The sequence below is a fragment of the Melanostigma gelatinosum genome, assembly GCF_949748355.1.
Source record: "Melanostigma gelatinosum genome assembly, chromosome: 12".
In the NCBI taxonomy this organism is placed as follows: Eukaryota; Metazoa; Chordata; class Actinopteri; order Perciformes; family Zoarcidae; genus Melanostigma; species Melanostigma gelatinosum.
In genome coordinates, this window is record NC_136645.1 from 4,537,190 (window position 1) to 4,555,879 (window position 18,690).

An 18,690-nucleotide genomic window follows, 5' to 3' on the forward strand; every position below is an offset into this window, starting at 1 on the left:
TTCATTGTGCATCCCGGTGTGACATAATGACAATAAATGATCCTTCCCCCCTTGAATAATGGTTTCATTGAGCATGATGCAGGGTTTTTCCAGGGCCCTTTTCAAAATTGTTGTGAATATTTTTGTGTCCCCAGTGGCTGTGCAGTTCAGTCATCCACCCGTGAGTGTTACATGCGCTGTATGTACTTTTATAGGTCCGATTAGAACAAAGCATTGGGGCTTTCTGTGACCGCAGCTATGCAGTGTTTCTGCTTGTAACATGTTGCCGTTTGTTCAAACATAAGAAAACAACATGCGGCTTCTGGGTTTCTTCAAGCGAATCAAGAGCCGTGTTGCGATGGTGAAGTTAAAAACACCAAAACCTGACTTCCAACCTCCAGCCACAGCTATAAACGTCTAGCTCTCAATTTAAAACAGAAAAAGAAAGAGAGAACAGCTTCAGTGACTTTTGATCTCATCCTCTGGCTTTCCTGGACACACACACACACACACACAGAGATTCAAACTGCCAAATTGTTCACCAAAAGAACTGCAGGCACAACAGATACCCATCAGCAACACACACACACACACACGTAGCATTCACACGAACACACACACATCAACACAGACTTTAATTTCCTCTCAGGATATGAGAAAATCTGTGTTAATAATGCGTGGTGGGACTGAGAGAGAAATCATGAGACCAGATCGAAGCAGGCAGGCGGGCTGGGCTGATTGGCAGTTTGATCTGATCGGCACTAATGGAGGAGCTGATGGAGAAGGGCGGGGGGGGGGGGGGAGGAGGAGGAGGAGGCTTGAACGGCAGCCACTGTTTGCTCATCCTTTATATCACGGCTCCCAACATCTTCCAAACAAACTCCCAGCCTGCTCTGGGCTCTTCAGCGGGCTGTGCCATGTGTGTGTGTGTGTGTGTGTGTGTGTGTGTGTGTGTGTGTGTGCGCAGCAGACAGTGTGTGGGTGTGTGCCTGTGGTGTGTCAAGTTGGAGAGGACCACGTTTTTAATCAGAGTTCATTTTCCCCCCCAAATCTAATTAGACGTGTGAGGGTGGCAGGGTTGAGGGGAGGATGGGAGAGGGGGGGGGGGGAGCTGGAGGATGGGAGAGGGGGGGGGAGCTGGAGGATGGGAGAGGGGGGGGGAGGAGGGAGAGCTGGAGGATGGGAGAGACGGGGGGGGAGGAGGGAGAGCTGGAGGGTGAGAGGGAGAATTAATTCCAAATGAAAAGTGCCTTCCGTGTCGACCTGAATCGAATGTGCGGGAGCAGAAGAGCAGGAGAAGCTAATAACGTTGCCCCCCCCCCCCATCCAAGGTTAGCGCGGCAAAACAAAAACAAATTAGTGCTGAAAACCTCTCCGCTCGCAGTGAGCGCGGAGGAGCAAATGAAGACGAAACAAGGGGTGGAAAGAAGTGACTTCCACAGGTGGAACTAATTCATTATCTCGTGGAGAGACAAGGGGGAGAGGAGAGGAGACGAGGAGAGGAGATGAGGTTAATACGTAAGGGGCTCCTTGATTGAAAGGAACAGTCTATTTCCTGGACAGGGATAGGGATATGTGCATATACTGCTGGCTAGTACTTTAATATCCGAAAAATCGATCAAAATGAATTGCACCTTAAAACAATGGCCGTCTTAAATTGTCCTTTTTTTCGGTGCAGTTGAGAGGATGAGAGAAAAAGCAGCCGGCGAGGAAGCAGAGCTAAATGAAAGCGAGAAAACAGGGGAGCGGGTAGACGTGTGTTGTATTGGCTCAGGTTTAAACTCTTTCTTAAGCTCATCATAACCCGCGGTGTGTTAAGACAGTCACCACACTGGCTCACAAGAGTTTAATTCCACATAATCCCCCTCTGGCTCACAGGAGACCGTTCAGCAGCTCCACGGCAAGAGAAGTCATTTCTGAGCTGAACCACTGCAGACTGCTGTGGTTATCATGCTACCAACACACTGCCGAACCTCGTCGAGAAAAGAAAGTAAGGACCGAGTGTGGATGTAACACCGACTGCCCGATGATCAACACAGCTGCACTGTGGCAGGAACACGGCTGCCCCAGAGGCTGAGGTGATTCCATAGGCTGGCAGGCGCTGATGAACGATGTCGCCCTGCTGATTGTAAAACGCTGACATGTATTATTCCAGAGGGACGTCATCAGTTTATCATGCATTAGAAGTGTGGGCGTCATAGAAAGTGTTACCAAAACAGCAAACACAGATTTAAACATTTTCAAATATGCAGGAACACGGTTAGTTGCTAATTATATTTATAAAGTCAGGGGATATGGGAAAAAAAACAAAAAAGACAGTTGTCAACACTCGTTCCCAACTTCTCTGAGACTCTGTAAACAAATGCTTTATTGTTCATTACCTTTGATTTAGTCTTCTATTCTCATGCTTATTACCTGGTTTATCCCGGCGTGCCTTTATTGTTTTTAGGTCAGAGTCGGTGCGTCCTCCTCTCTCCCTAAATCCCTCCTTCATTTACTCTTTATTTCTCTCCCGCTCTGTGTATATCCCTCTCTCCTTCCTCAATGCTCTGCTCTCTTATTTCTTCTTATTGCTTCTTCACATTCACTGCCTTATTCCACCGATGTCCTCTCTGGCGTTTCCCCTTTATTAGACAATTTACAGCAGAGGGAGATAAAATAATGAGGGGGAGGGCTTGGGACCAGCATGACAATGCCCGACAAACAGAATGAATTATGTATCTCTATGATTGTGTTATTTTAAAAACACTTTTGCACTTTCTTCATATAAAAATGTGTAAATCTGCAGCTTTTAATCACATCCCAAGGTTAAGGTGGTTTCCTCACATCACCTCCCGGAGCTGAGCACACTGAGCACATCACCTAAGTTTTGAACTTTGGTCACGACTGAAAGCTCTGGCGAAAAAACGAGTTAGTCGCCCGCGAGTTAAGTTCATTATAGAGCACAATTAATTGAGCAACTTCCCGACAATGCAACAAGGACATGGCAACTTCACCCGCCGAGCTTCTGCTCGACCTCCTGCTTCTCGCTCTTGTGTTTCTCTTTGTCCTCCTGCTGCTTGGTGTCGCTCTGCACTACAGCACCTCTCTCCATGCGCACACATCCATCTTTCCTTCATCCCTCCTTGTGTCTTCCCTCTTGTTAATAATCTCTGTGCTTCCTGTTGTTTCTCTCCTGTGAAGCGTTGGGGTAATCCCTCTTCTCCTCTCCCGAAGGTCCCTTCATCCCTCCATTTCTCTGTCCCTGTCGAGGGGTGGAAACATCCTCATGCCATCTGCTCTATGGTGCAACTGGGTAGCCTGTAATGGGATCCTTAATCATCCGTACTCTCTACCTATCCCGCAGCCTCTGCATCCTCACACAGTCCTGCCCCCCCCCCCCCCCCCCCACAGACTCTTCTGTCTTTTAAATGATCTTGTTTGGTCTCTCTCTCTCTCTCTCGCTCTCTCTCTCTCTCTCTCATCTATTTTCTCAGAGGGTCATCGTGAGTAGAAGACTGTTTTCATCACAAACAAATAGATATTCAGAATAGGGCTGGGCAATATATCAACATTATATTATTATTATTTTTGAAAATACAGAAACCTGCCGTCACAAGATCAGCTGGGTGACCCAGCGTCACTACTTCCTCGTAAAGAAAACTCCAAACACCTTCCTCCTCCGTTTGAAGCCACACTCACAGCTGAGTGATGCACCCTCCTTTAAGAGCGAGCAAGAAGGATTGTAGCTGACCCCTCCCCTACGTGTTTTATTATTTTAGTACTTGTTCTTCTTACCTATATCGTACGCCAGGAAGTCAGCAGAAAAGCACTTGGCTCCGTTGCTCAGCGACGTGTCATTGTGAGTGTTTCCCCCGAAAACCAGCACTGTGCCGCTCAGAAGCACCGCAGAGTGGAGGTAGCGCGCCACACCACTCTCCCCGAGGATCAGCCTGCACACACACACACACACACACACACACACACACACACACACAGGTAGAAACAAACACACAGAGAAAAGAGTGCAACTCAGCAGAGTGAGATGTTTTAGGAAAGTGTTAATTTGTCAGTTATGTATGTATGTATGTGTGTATGTATGTATGTATGTATGTATGTGTGTGTGTGTGTATGTGTGTGTGTGTGTGTGTGTCCATGGTGCCATGTTATTGACGGCGTCTGTCTGGATGCGTGACCTGGCCTGTGGTGACTGCCCTTCATACCAACTGTTCTTTCATGGGAGCAGCACACACACACACACACACACACACACACACACACACACACACAGAGAAACCCTCAACACAGACATTGTGGGAGGTCTTAGTCTGCTGCGTGTGACCTGTCTGTCTTTGAGGGCAAAGGTGACATATTGGAGACCAACTGTGGTGGCTTTTTTGTGGCTCCTTCAATTACTGCAGCAACTCTGACTTTCCATCAGAGACTTTGATATTTGACAGTTCCTAAAGGGAACACACGGAGCCCATTCACTGCTGAACACACAGGAAAGACTGAGTCAGATAAACAAAGAGATGCTCATCGTGTGTGTTTTAACAAACACGATCACAAGTTACAAGATGGGCCGCTATAAAACGCTTCTTGTCCACATTATTCAGGTAACTTTGTCTATAAATGGCTGGATACACTTCTTCCAGTGAGACTTTGGAGGTATGAGCCCTGTAGTTTGGTCTGCTGTGGCGAAACTACGAGGGAAGATTCTCGATATTTAGGTTAACAGCGGAGACGTGGGTTACGCTGCAAGAGTTGTTTTAATAGTTACTCTGGAGGTTTTGACTCACTTAGCAACCCGTCGACCTCAGAGCCACCTTCCACAGGTCAGCACTAGAGGATTCAATTAATCAAGAAAACATACAGAGACAAGTCACGTCCCTCCAACATTGAGCTGTATCCGGATGGAACAACTGGAATACCCGCTCATGCTTCGGTCTGGGAATTCGAAGAGTGAAGTGACACCCGACTCCGAGGACAAATCCCATGTGGAAAGTGAGAGCCAGCAGGTAGCATGTGTGACGAGGAGAGACTGACAGAGTCGAGCGTCCTCTTTCACCCATCCATCACCTGAGGTCAGGCCTCCTGTCAGGTCCGTCTATTCTCACCCTCCTCTCCTCTTTCTGACGCAAGCGCGCTTGTCAAACTATGTGTCGGCGCTGAAAAGACTGGCGACCTGCCCAGAATGCACCCTGCCTCTGACCTAGTGCATCATGGGATTTGTTCCGGCTCTCTGCAACCCCAGAGAGGATAAGCGGTTCAGATAATGGATGACTGGCTTTTTACACAGCGATGATAAGGTCCTGATGGACGTCAGTGCAGGTGTCAATAGGTGTCAACATTATTCTGTGCCCTCACCATGTTTTCGTGTGGACGTGGTAGCGGTACATGTGGTCCACCAGGCCGTATTTGCTGTTGCTGAGAGCCTTGTATCCCCCGTGGACAAACACGCAGCCGCTGGCCTCATCGTACACGCTGCTGTGGCCGTAAGCTCCCTGGACCACGGCGCCTTCAGCGGACAGGAGCTGCCACGAGTTCGACCCTGAGACACAAGAGAGGCCCGATTACTGCAATGGATCGAAGTATACGACTTTTTAAAAATGTTCCGATGTGTTGGCGTTTCTCGTTCGTGCCAAAAAGAAACACATTTCATTCAGCAGGTGAGATAGAGCGAGGGAAGAGCAGAGACTGAGCCAAACAGTAAGGGAGAGGAAATTAGACTTTATTGAATTGTAAAGTGCCCCTTTATTAGACCAGCGTGATGCATACCGATGAATTCCGGTGCATAGAAAATGTTATTAAAAACAAGCAGGGATTACATCACCCGAGCAGCCCCCAATGAGGAAGAGACAACACGACGAACAAAGCCTTAGAAAGAGGAGGAAATCAAAAAGCCTGAGAAAACGAGCCGTCATCTGGAGCGGTAAACCCCCGAGAGCTCGAGCAGTACGAGCAGGGAGAGAGAAACAAAGACACAAAGTGAACTAGAAAGCACAAAATCTTCCATATTAGTTTGTTTTTTTTACTTCAAATGCAATCTGCATCAAGAATCTGCATCTAAATCCACCCACTGGCTGATGACAGCTCTCGTTTTAACCAATAACATTCTGAATACTTTCACGAGTCACCAATCACCATCTCATTCAAATGGACTGTGTTTCTGTGTGGCGACATCTGTAAATCACAAAACAAATCGCAGGATCGCTCACAACCGATAGCTGCACGACGTGTTCAACAGACGGAACGGTTGAAACATGAGCACAAAACACATGAAGTTTGTTATAAATGGTCATATGATGGCTTTGACTCTTGGCCGACCTTTTGACCAAACTTTACTGGAATCAACTGAATAGTTTAAAAACAAAATTCTGTGAAGCAACCAAAACATAAACCCCTCGGAAAAGGTCAGTAGAAAACCGACAAAGAGAAAAGCCCGGACAGCCTGGAAAGAGGAAAACAGAAAGAGACACAACTGCACACCAAATGCAAACGTAGTGATCACAAAGATGGCAAATCACCACAGAAACCAGGGGTCAAAAATGATTCGATGCACATTGTGACACAGAAGAAGCGGAGAGAGAATTACATTTTTGTAGAATTCACAAAACCCTATAAACTGTAACAGCTGGTCATCTCTGTTGATTTTAGCTTATATTGGCATAAGGAACAAGCCATTTCAGTACAAAACACACAATGCAGATGTGTTTGAGGTCATTTGGGAACTGATATTTGAACATGGAGCGCTGACAAGGGACAGGAGAACGAGAGAATATAGAAAGATAGAAAGAGGGGCGACTATGAAGACACGAGGGGAAAGTAGAAGGTCAACTCTTATCTCTTCTCTGGCAGCTAATTGCTGTGAACCTGCCTCTCTGATTGGTCATTAAATCCCTTTACCTCATAAGTCACACTCTGCTTCCGCACCCCTCTGCTCATTTCCAGGTTGCACTGGCTCTTAGCCTCTGAAGCCTAATGATGCTCAGTGCAGCCAGAGAGAGAGAGGGAGGGAGGGAGGGAGGAGGGAAGAGGTGGAGGTGGGTGAAGATGAAAGTGATAGACACATGAGGGGAGAGGAGGAGGAGAGAAGGTGAGGGAGAGGAGCAGGAGGTGAAGGGGGGGGGGTCAGACACTGCAGGCCTGGAGGATGAAAGGAGGGAGAAAAAGGAGATGAGGAAAGAGAGGAGAGAGACACACAGGGAGGCAGGAGAGGGAGGGAATGCATCGGATTCATTAATCACTGTCTTCTCCCAGACGCTCCAGCCTGGGTGCCACCTCCTCCTTAATGACCGCTGTGTGTGTGTGTGTGTGTGTGTGTGTGTGTGTGTGTGTGTGTGTGTGTAGCTGCACACATGGGATGCATGTCTTATGGATGGTGTGTACATGTGCATGTGTTTTATTTTTCCAGATTGTTTCAACTCTAATTTTGTCTGTTGGTTTACTGTGTGACATCGCCATCTGCTGGCTAATCAGGGAGGCAATGAACGCATGCAAACGCACAATAAGTATGAGAACGACTGAAATATGACACCCATCTGTGGTTGAGCATGTCACTCCCAAACCAAAAGAAGAGTGGAGGCCACTCTGCGAAGCTCTTCTACCGGGTGTTGGAACCTGATGTTGTGTGCTCAGCTCCGGCTCGCAGTCCAGTTCCTTCACTTTCTGAACCAGGAAAGGTTGACTGCAGTCCAGTCCAATCCAGAGGATTCAGTTTCTTAAATGTGACTGTGAGAGAATTGTTTGAGGTTGAAATCTGAGATTCACCCGTCTGATCTCTGGTCGATGAGCAGCGATTCTCCAGTCATTTGAACTCGTTATGTCTTCTGGCCAAGTGTGTGTTCACATCATAAATAATGACGATAAGCATGAACTGGTTAATCACACGACTGGAGCTCGTGTGGTGTTGACGGGCAGAAATTGACATTCTAGAATGTCAATTTCTGCACGATCCATCCTCAAACTAAGAATATACATGAGATTATTTAAAAAATACCAATTATGACAACGAGTGTGTATTAAAATAACTCAATATGGCCTCTGGGAAATGTCAACGGGTTCCCTTTGTGTTTGACTTCCATCAATAAAAAGCAATTAAACAATCACTGAAGAAGAAGAAAAAATCGAATTCACACAAATGGATGCCAGCAGAGTCAGCAGCTGCACTTACTGATGTTGTACTCCTGAACTTTGTTGATGTAGCTGTAGGCCGGCGAGTAGCCGAAGAAGATCAGCATCACCTGCTCGCCGTCGGCCAGCTCCACCACGTGGGCGCTGTGTCCCTCCAGGGCGTAGGGAGGAGGCGGGGCCGGTTTCCGCAGTGACCAGGTGCGCCGGGGGATGTTGAACACCCACATCTCGTCCGTCAGGTTGGCCGATTTGGCCTCCAGCTTCCCGCCAAACATGTAGATGTCGTCCTACGTGAGGGAGAAGACAACTCAACTCAATCGTCACAACTTTTGGTACAAAACATCTCTGGATCAAGCCGTGAAATGTAGATTTTTCTGATTATTGATGTTCCATACAGATGTAATATCACCTGAGCGCTTTGCGCTATTGCGATCACATTCGGGTGACATTTGAGGATACAATGTCTGGGTGACCATGACGCATTTGGTGCCATTTGGCCGATAGATGTCGCTGTAGCAGCAGCAGCGTCTCGCCACAAAGCGAGGAATCTCCTCCTGTTTACGTGTACGCGTCCTTGGCATTTCTCGAGAACCGTTCATCCGTGCAAGCAGCACTTCCAATAAGCATATCGTTTACCGTTAATGGGGTCCCCATTAGCATCTGCTGGTGTGGTCGCTATGAACAAATTGTCATTTTGTTCTTAGAACAAAGGCTGGAAACAAGAGGAAACTGTTGGACTGGCTCCAAATTAAACTAAATCCACCAACCAGCACCTTTTAATATCTCATGCTCAATTATTGAAACGCTTTTATCTCAAGTGACCCTTCTCACATGACACATATGATAGTGATCACCTGAATCTAAGAATTGTTGTGTTTTCGTCAGCTTAAAATGAGGCTTGGAAAGGGTGAGTGGAGCGGTATTTAGTAGGTTGCAATCCTCAACCTCTACACTGCCAAATCCTACAGACTGCAGCTGTCAAGTCACCGCGTCTCTGTCTGCGCTGCATCAACCGAAAATATCAGCGTGAAAGTGCAGGGTGAGAGGTGAAGAGTCTGCAGGTCTGGGTCGAAGGTCTCCGTAAAGCAAGCGTTCTGCTGTGTGCGCTCAAGTCTCAGAGGTTTCATGAGAAGGCGACACACACTGCAGAGATGAAACATGATGAAATCATTTGTGGATATTAATAAAAAAATATGAGTGAGTCTCACAATACCTTATTTTCTTTGACTAACAGTCAAAGTCTAAAATATATTCAGTTTAAAATAACTTGAAGCAGCAAATTGCAGCAAAATATTATTTAATTATAAAACAGTAAAACTCAACTGATGGGCAGTTTATCCACTCACAGTTTCTTCATGGAGTGAAACACAAAGTGCTTTCAGTTTTCTTATCTTAAAGTGCCACTTAAACGTGAGCATATAGACTCGTGCACATTGACTCAACACAGAGCTTGGAGTATCCTCAGCTACCACATGCACACACTGCTCTGTAATAACAGGAGGCTCTGCGCTGAGATTAGATTGATGTTTATTATTGTTCTCTATAAATGAGCTGCAACATAATTGTATTTTAGTGAAATAAAGCTGTCAGAATTTGAAGGAGTTCAAACCAAGACAGCGACAGGGTTTTATGTCTGGCTGATGGAAACTTGGCAGGAAGATTGATGCTGATTGGCTACAAGTGGTATACAAACTGTACAAACGTGTGCAGGTGTTTCTGTTTGAGCCACAGACATTGAAGAAGAAGACAGCACCCCAAAGCTCAAATATTGCAACTTCCAACTGAACCTTTTGTGGAAAAGTAGAGTAAATACTGAAATTGTCAGATTAAGATTTTATGCTCTGGTCAATTCTGAGATTCTGTGCTATTTTCCTTCTTTTGGACTATTGGAAAGAAAACATCCCAAACTGACATGGAGGCGTTTATTTTACTACTTTAATTGGGTGTGTAAATTTCTCCTAATTTCACAAAAAGTTAGCATTTGATAATGCCTCGTTAGCGTATTCAAACATTACATTTCAGACATAAAATTTACTTTTTTATGGCTGTTGAGAGTATTTTCTGATTCATGGAGTGATACAAAAAGATATTCAAAAAAGTAAAAAAAAAACTTTGACTCTAATATGAAGAATTTTGGACCTGACTTTATCAAATGTTCAGATTTCTGTTCAGGAAAAGAAGGCACCTATCACCTATTTAATAAGATAATGAACATATATTCAAAATGTTTCGTCTTAATCTAAGTAATCAACTCGGGAAGTTTCATGGCGACGTCCATTCGTTACATTGTATCACCCTGTCGTGTCGGTCAGTGTTCATTGTACTGAGTGTGTGTGTGGAGGCGTGAAGTGCAAATTAAAAACTTGACTTCGTTGTACATCTTTTATCTGATACGAGTGCATCAAGAGCACGGCACTGGATTGCCTTCCTCTCTGAGTGAAATGAAGCAGCGACAGCTGTATTACCTGGTGCAGAGCCAGCGAGTGGCCGTATCTGTAGAGAGGACCGCTGCTGACCGCCACCACGTCCCACGTACCGCTCTCTAGGTTGTAGCTGTACACGGAAATGAATCAGAGAATAAAACAGAGCGCAAGACTTTAACAGTGAATCACTTTGCGTATAATTTAAGTCCCTGTAAGTGGTAAGACAGAGGTGTGCAACAGAGGTTTCATTTAACTGTGTAAAGAAATGACAAAAGCACAGGTGGAACAAATAGCATTAACGATGGCTCCGCTCCATCCAGGCGCTAAAGCCAGCGTGCACAATACCAAGGCCCTGGATCTCGTTGCCAATGTTATTCATTTCACCTGTTCACGTGCCAACGTGTCAGCTTGGAGAAGCGTCTGTCGGCTATTTTAGATCGCTGCAGGAATTACATTAGCGTAGACTTACAGCCTTCACCATAAAATGACAAATGAAGCGTTAGAGCATGTTTTTAGGAAAGTATTTGACCGTATTAGACTTTTTTTGTTGTATCATGTTACAAAAAAACCTCCTAAATTATAATATTTCGAGAAAAAACATTGCTTTCTTCTGAAAATTAGACCTAACAGAGTTTCCCCTCATGTCTGGAGAGAATCTTTAGTTGCCAACTTCCTGTAAGGAGGCGAAATGAAAACTATTTAAAGACACAGCGGCATCCAGCGGATTTTTTAAAACCTATTATTCAAAGACGGATCAGTCCGGTTGAGTTAAGTTTAAAAAATGTTTCGATAAGATATAGTGACTCAGCAGAACATTAAAGGCGTGTTTTGTCTCCCTGAGATCAGTTTTACAGGACGGACAGACAGACGGCTGCTGAGTCAAACTGCTGATGCTGCTGCTGCTGCTTACTTGAGGACCATGTGGTAGTTGGAGTAGTTGAAAGAGTATCCTCCCACCACCCACATCAGCCCAGAGTGCACCAGGGCCCGATGGGACGCCCGGCCCAGAGACTGAGCTGACGGTTTGACGCTCGGCAGCACCCAGAAGGCCTCGGTGGAGGGAACGGACAGAGAGCAGTCTGGACCTGAGTCAAAGAGAGGGAGGAGTGACACACACACACAGGGTTACAACCCACAGTCATCATAAGAAGGATGAGTGAGCTTTGGAACACGAGTGTCACTGTGTGTAGAGTTTGACATGTCCTTGCCTCCCTTTGGAACTATGGGAAACGCCCCCACAGATCTGATGGGGCAGGTGGGTCTGATTTATGTTCCAGCAGGTAACATTCAGCACGCAAACTGCATTTAAACAGACGTTTCTTTCCGTGGACAGTGGGATGAGCGGGGTGGAGGAGAAAGACACAACATGCTCTTTTCATCAGCACACAAACATATGTATTTTTGCTGTGAAAAGGCAGTTGCTATGGCGACCAGCCCCTTTATCACCCCCCACTGTTTGTGTATTGGACGGTTCTCTGGGGCTCTGAGGCTGTGTGACTGTCCCCACCTGACTCACTACCCCCACAGACACACACACACACACACACTCTGTCTCGCTGACGTCTGCACTCTCAGCTTATTTTACGTGACTCGTCACTCACGACATGTACGAGCATAAGTGTAAATTCATAACTCTAAAACACGGCTGCAGACTTTGTGCTAGAGCGATATATGCCGTAAATGAATGATACAAAAGCCACAAAAAAATGTGATCGTCGGGATGAAGGGACAGATCCCTCAAAGTGTCACAGTTCAGGCACTATTCCATGTTTTCATGAACATGTCTGCAGACAAGACAGACCAGAAGACTCTTTCTCAGTGAACTTGTGTTCACACTATTTATCCAGAAGGGGGCAGCACTTCATCATCTGATGAGACTTCACTGGACCGTAATGTGGTTATATAATAATACAAACAATGATAACATTAATAAAGGATAAAACTGGTTGTGAATTATTTTGAGAGTAGAAACAAGGCAGTCTGTGAGGTAAACCAGGCACAGGACCATTTGTATTTGAATGCTGTTGTGTTGATGACTTAAAAATAATAAAATACCAATTTGTGTGTTTGGCATTGAGTCTCTAAAGTGATGCTTTGGAAAAATATGAAAACAAACAGAAGATTCTTCATGTAGAAAACAAACACTCATCAGTATAAGCCTGGAATCTGTTGCATTATGGAGATATGGGCGTTCCTTTTCAGATTTGCAAGACACACAAGTAAAAAACAAGCACACAGCAGTGTAAAGTTTCCAGTCAGACACCCGATGTATCATGAAGGTGCTCTGCGTGCTGCTGAGCACCAGCAAAGGCTTCACAAATGAAACGTAAACAACTAACAATAATGAAGCCAGGTAATGGATTTCCCATAAAATCTTTTGTTTTACGACACAAAACAACGTTGAATCAGGCAACATTATGTCGAGCATAAAGAGGAAAACAGCTGCCGGTGGGCTTTTTTTTATCTCCTCCTTTTGTCCGTTTCCTTTGGCTCCATTTTCTCGCTGAATAATGAACAAAAGTGAAACATCAAAAAGATCCTCTTCATCACGGGCATCATGAGGACTGTGCTATTTGTTTTCAGAACAAATAAACACCGGCATTGACCTCATTTGTACTGATTGCGGAATAATGATGTGGAGGTGCAACAATGACGTGATGGAATTCATGAAATGTTGCACAGTAAGTCCAGCGAAGCATTGATTTGGTCATTTGATGCTTAAATCACATGTACAAACATCATAAAACCCGACTCATTTAGGTGGAAATGTAAATGTTTTAAGACATGTTGGTGACACAGAGCCGCTATTTAAACAGCATTTCAATACCAATGTGAAACAAGTCCTCACTACATGATGAAATATAGTCATTGAATACTCTCATACGTAACCATATGTAAACATTTGAGTTTTTAACCAAATGTAGACCAGTTTCAAGACAGACATCTCAACGTTTTTGACCTTAAAATCAGTAAATCAATCCTGGCTGAACTCCAAACGGACCAAAGAGTTTCTCAGTTCATCCATACACCTGATTAATATCCCCTGATGAAAAGGCTGCTTCCTCTTGCCCGTCCGGCTCTCTCTCTCTCTCACCTTGCCAGCTGTCGTTGCAGACGCAGAGCTTCTCTCCCGTCAGGTCACAGTAGCCGTGACCCGGGCTGCCACAGTTGCCCCGGCAGTACGGGATGTCGCAGGCCTCTCCTTTCCAGTACTCCTCGCACTCGCAGTACAGGCGGCCCGAGACCGAGTTGGCTGTGCTGCATCGGCCGTGGCCCGAACAGTTGTTGGGACAGGAGTTCATCCTGAAGGAGACACAGTCGGACAGTTCTTCGAGGTTATACGCGGCACCGTGGGCACAGAGGATTCTCGACTGAGACAGATTTCTTTAGATGAACCCAAAGCTTTGAGATGGACGTTTTTTGTTTGTTTTAACACTGAATTAAATTAACTCTGTGTGATATGAAAGTGTTTTTTGTGCTGAGCCCCTGGAGACTCATCTCTGCAGCTCTTTGGAGCTTTTTGTTGCCACTTTTATCTGATAGTTTTGGTTTGTATTATTGCATTTATACCATGTTTTTACCATTTGTTTGAGAGTTAACCGGCTTCATGACACAAAAGTACTTTGACATAACAATGGTTAAAATAGTGACCCATTGCATCCATGATACAATATTAACAGAAGAATGCAGATGTACTGTAGCACTAAACTCAGCTGTTTGTCTGAGAGGGTGTGCTTTTCCGATTTGTACCTCTTGTTCCTATCGAGTCTGAATGCACTCATTGTAAGTAGCTCTGGACAAAGTGTCTGCCAATTAAATGTAATGACACAAAGAGCCAATAAGAGAGATGGAGCAAGACCGATACAATTCAAAAGGGAAAAACGAGAGATGCTTCACCTAGAAGGACATAAAGAAAATGACACAAAGGAGACTGGAAAGGAGGGTTCATTACATGTTCCCCAAACTAGGACCTATAATAACAGGGGAAAATGAAATGGCACATAATGACCAAACTGATTTGCCAAACATTACACGCCATTTCTCTGCAATATCAGATAAATATTGATTCTGAAAGAGATCGAGTCAAGGACCAGAGGTAGAAAATCATCTTTTCATTTCCACAAAAAGCTTTGCTGCTGTGACAAGCGGGTCGGCATGACAACACTTATCCTCAGTGTGTGTGTGTGTGTGTGTGTGTGTGTGTGCTGAGAGCCTTGAGGCTGTGGACTGTGCAGCAACCTGTGCTCACTCCTCCCATGTGTAGGGCAGGCCGGGGTTGGTTGGCACACTTTTCACTCTCTGCCATATTTCTCAGGTATAATTTCTGACAGAATATTCTAACCAGCAGCGAATGAGAGGTTTAGGTCTCAGCTACCAATATATGTTTGAATGTAGACATGTAGTTTCTAAAATTAGGGGATTAAAGTAATTTATGCCAACCAAACCCATCACATTGGGTTTGGTTGGCACAATGTTAAGATGCTAAAGTTACAAAACATTGAATTCATCTGGAGGAATAAAAAACTGAGATGAAAATAATGAGATGCAGGATCTGAGATTGGGAGCGTGCAGATTGCCTCTCAACAGCTCTCAACATGGCGATGGCAAAACGGCAGCTAATGGTGCTAACGGCGCTAACGGCACGAACAGTGCGAACTACAGCAAAAGTGCTGTCGGAGCTAACGGCGTTTACCTGAGGGGGGGACCGCAGGGCGGAAGCGCAGCAACGGCGCTCTCCGTTGGGGTAGTGCAGAGGCCGTGAGTTAACCAGTGAGGCACACTCGCACGCACTAACATGCACTTAAGCATGCCACGCCGGGCCAGCTAACAGAGCTAACAGAGCAAGGAGAAGTTGGATAACAACACACACACAGAAGGACAGCGACTTCCTTCTCTGCTTCGGTAGATATGCTGAGTGAGGGATGAAGAAATAAAACATCTTAATGTTCCATTTTTGTTTCTGTGACCAGAAAATAGCTGTGTGCCAACCAACCAACCCCAGCCTTACATACCCATATTACATTTTCCATCATGACCCATCACTACTGGCGCAAAGTAGCCTGGTTTGTGTCTGTGGGTAAGATGTGGTGACATGGCGTATATACAGACGCACAGTACTGTTCTGTACAAGTGACCTTTGAGTAAGGTTGGGAAACAAAAGCAGTACAACGAAGACTGTGCTCACCAGATCAACACCAGCGGTCGTTTATTGTCCAAACAGCTTAAAACAACCCAAATGTACGTTAACATTTTGGAGCAAACCGTCTTAAATTATGTGCGTTCACATTTTTTGACGTACCAACTGTAGAGACATTGATGTTGGCGTTGACTTTGGCTAACTGCGCTTAGGTAACAGCTGGATGACTGCATGAAGCGGCTCAAGTTGAAAGCATTTTTTATTTGAGGCGTTTTTTTTACTATGAAGAGGGTCATTTACTAAATGTAACACCATCTTTCCTCAAAAGCACATTTAGTTGCTTTAAGTATAATAAAAGCACTGCTTCCGCCTCATACTAATGAGGTTTTCTTTTTAGCTGAAGTCATATGAAAGGATGCACGGACAAACTATCATTAACTTAACAGGATAAAACCATTGCATACCTTCAGGCAGCCGGTACAACGGCCCTTTTTAACAGCAGACATTTTGATTCATTTTAGCAGGAACAGGTGAAACTAATTTCATTAGCGATGACTCGGTTCCATTAAGTGTCCCAGTTATTCATTCTCGGGTCGGAGGTTCCCCAGTTCAATATCCTCTTAATTGGACTCATTAAGGAGACATATCAAAGAGTTTTATGTTTCCGGCATTGCGTTTTTTCTACAGGTCAAGTGTTAAATGTATGTAATGACATTAGCCACCTACAGCTTATTGAATTCATTTAGCTCACAGGATCATAGCAGATCCACGACATCTTGTACGACCTGAATATATACGTTTATCTTCAGGGCGAAGGCTGAAAGAGGCACCGCATCCAGCTGCTTAACAAGCTTCAAACACATGGTATGAAGTCTCGCTATGGTATTACCAAACAGCTACCGACTTACACATCCAGACATGCAGCTACAGTGTCATTCATTTAGTTATATGTTCAAAATGCACACTCTTTTTGTGGTCTCCACCAACTCCTGGGTAAAATAATATGTCTCTTTAGATGCTAGTTGATCCACTTTCATCACCAGTTAGCCAGTTGCTAACTTTGCCTGCTGATTGCTGCGGGGCATGTCGTGTACAATGGGTTTGTCAGACATTTAAATATCAGACTCAGAAGGGGGAAGAGAGATGATTAAAAGAGTGAAAGGCGTTTGACGTCTGGACGTACGAGTAGGCGATGCTGAAGCCGGTCAGGTTGTAGGCAGCGTCGCTGAAGAAGTGGAGCAGAGCGTAGCCGGACGTCGTCACTACCTCCGGGACCGTCTCATTGCCCCTCGTCTCTGGTACTACTAGACCACTGAGAAAGAGACAGAAAGAGAATGAGACTGAGAAAGACAGACAGTAACCCCCCCAAAATAAGTAATAATAAGTAAGTAATAATGGTAAAAGCATTTAGAAATACTCTAAAAGCACCACTGGAGAGCTATAAGATAAAAAAAGATTCCATTTCAGCAATTGCATGCCCCACTAAAACTATGACGGCAATTAGCCTTAAAGTAAAACACCATTGCAGTGCAGAGTCATATTTCGTCTTTATCTGTTTGATGAGGTTTTACAGTTGGGGGTTGGTGGTTTCTTCTTTGCTCCGCTTGTCTCTTTTAATAAATGCAATGCACCGCGAATGCACACTTGTCCAAAATGAATCCGACTCAAAGCCTCCTCCCTGCGGCGACCATCGCCTTCTTTCCCCAACACAAGTATGTACCCATCTATAATAAACAATGTAAGCTTATTTATTGTTGGTAATTATGCTACGCAAGTCTAGGCTTTTGTATATTCAAATGCCAGATCATCTTTCCGTGGTTGGAATAGGCCAAATTAGCTCCTTCATATCCTGGAAGCAACTGAACTCTCAACATGAGATAAGGGGGTTGTTAAATTATTGTGGCATTGCTGTTTTTTTAATGAATTCTTGTGGAATAAAAGAGCGCCACCCACATGCTTGTAGATTGTCCTTTGTGGGGGGGGGGGGGGGGATTGAATATATGTGATAAAGCTCCAGAAACAAGTGGTTTTCAGGGCTGATGTGAGCAATTGCAATATTTTCTTTCTATTATTGCTGCATTGTGGTACTATGTTAATTATGAGGCCCTTTGTTTGCCTAAATGTGGAGTCATTTGACTGCATAAGGGAAAAATTGTCGGAGCTATTGAAGCTGTGCCAAAGGCTACCTGAGCTATTTCCATACCCCCCCCCCCCCCTCCCCTCTCACAGCTTCCTCCTACCCAGAATGGCGGGCGCTCACCTGAAGACAGCAATCAAAGGGCCGTAAATGGAGTCTCCATCATAGACGTACATGTGGTCCCAGCTGCACTCTGTGGCGAAGTGATTGAAGCGCAGCCTGAGTACTGCATTAGGACTGGGAGGCAGGGAGCGAGAGGAGACACAACACATGGGTCCGATAAAAAATACATCTGATGAATATAGATTACCTATATGCTTCATTTCATGCTCGCCTGTGATCACAAATTGACACACAGTGCCTCAGAAAATATGTTTTGCTAGTCATCGTGGTTTCACAAGTCTCCGAGACGCTGCAAAAGGTGTGTTTCCATGTGCACTATTATCCCAATTATGCTCTTTTTTTTGTGTATATTCTGGTTTCATAACCCCCTCCAATAAATCGCCATCTTCAGAAAAAGATAATGGATGGTTTCAGAACTCTGAAATAAGCTCTTGTTCCAATTTTGGGACACCTGTATATGCTAAAAGTGTTTATTGTACCTGCCTCAGTATCCTTAAAACCAGGATACAAATGTCCATGTAAATATAATAAGTGTTCAAACAAGCAACATGCAGATATTTTGCTGTTCTGGACGTGGGCCTGAAAGTGGAAAGGAACGCACAAGAGGGAATGCTGCAAGGATGTATCCTCCTGGACACATGCATGTGCTCAGTAAATGTCATGTCGATAGTTTATATCAATATAATATTTCATTTAGATATTTTTTGTGTACAAGTGGGATTTTTGATCTGATAATGATGCTGCAGAAAAGTTAAAAGTAGATATACGTTCACTTGGCA

The 18,690-nt window shown here is 44.8% G+C and overlaps 1 protein-coding gene across 1 annotated transcript in view; it reads right to left on the reverse strand.

Annotated features, from left to right (window-relative positions):
- Positions 1-18,690, reverse strand: part of atrnl1a (attractin-like 1a) — a gene marked incomplete at its 5' end in the record, with an annotated part of 181,203 nt that overhangs the window by 138,583 nt on the left and 23,930 nt on the right. The window contains 8 exons of the mRNA XM_079280116.1: positions 3,757-3,911; positions 5,326-5,509; positions 8,132-8,378; positions 10,557-10,644; positions 11,425-11,599; positions 13,609-13,817; positions 16,835-16,963; positions 17,912-18,025. Of these exons, the coding sequence (XP_079136242.1) occupies positions 3,757-3,911; positions 5,326-5,509; positions 8,132-8,378; positions 10,557-10,644; positions 11,425-11,599; positions 13,609-13,817; positions 16,835-16,963; positions 17,912-18,025 (1,301 nt within the window). The remainder of the gene's footprint in view (positions 1-3,756; positions 3,912-5,325; positions 5,510-8,131; positions 8,379-10,556; positions 10,645-11,424; positions 11,600-13,608; positions 13,818-16,834; positions 16,964-17,911; positions 18,026-18,690) is intronic.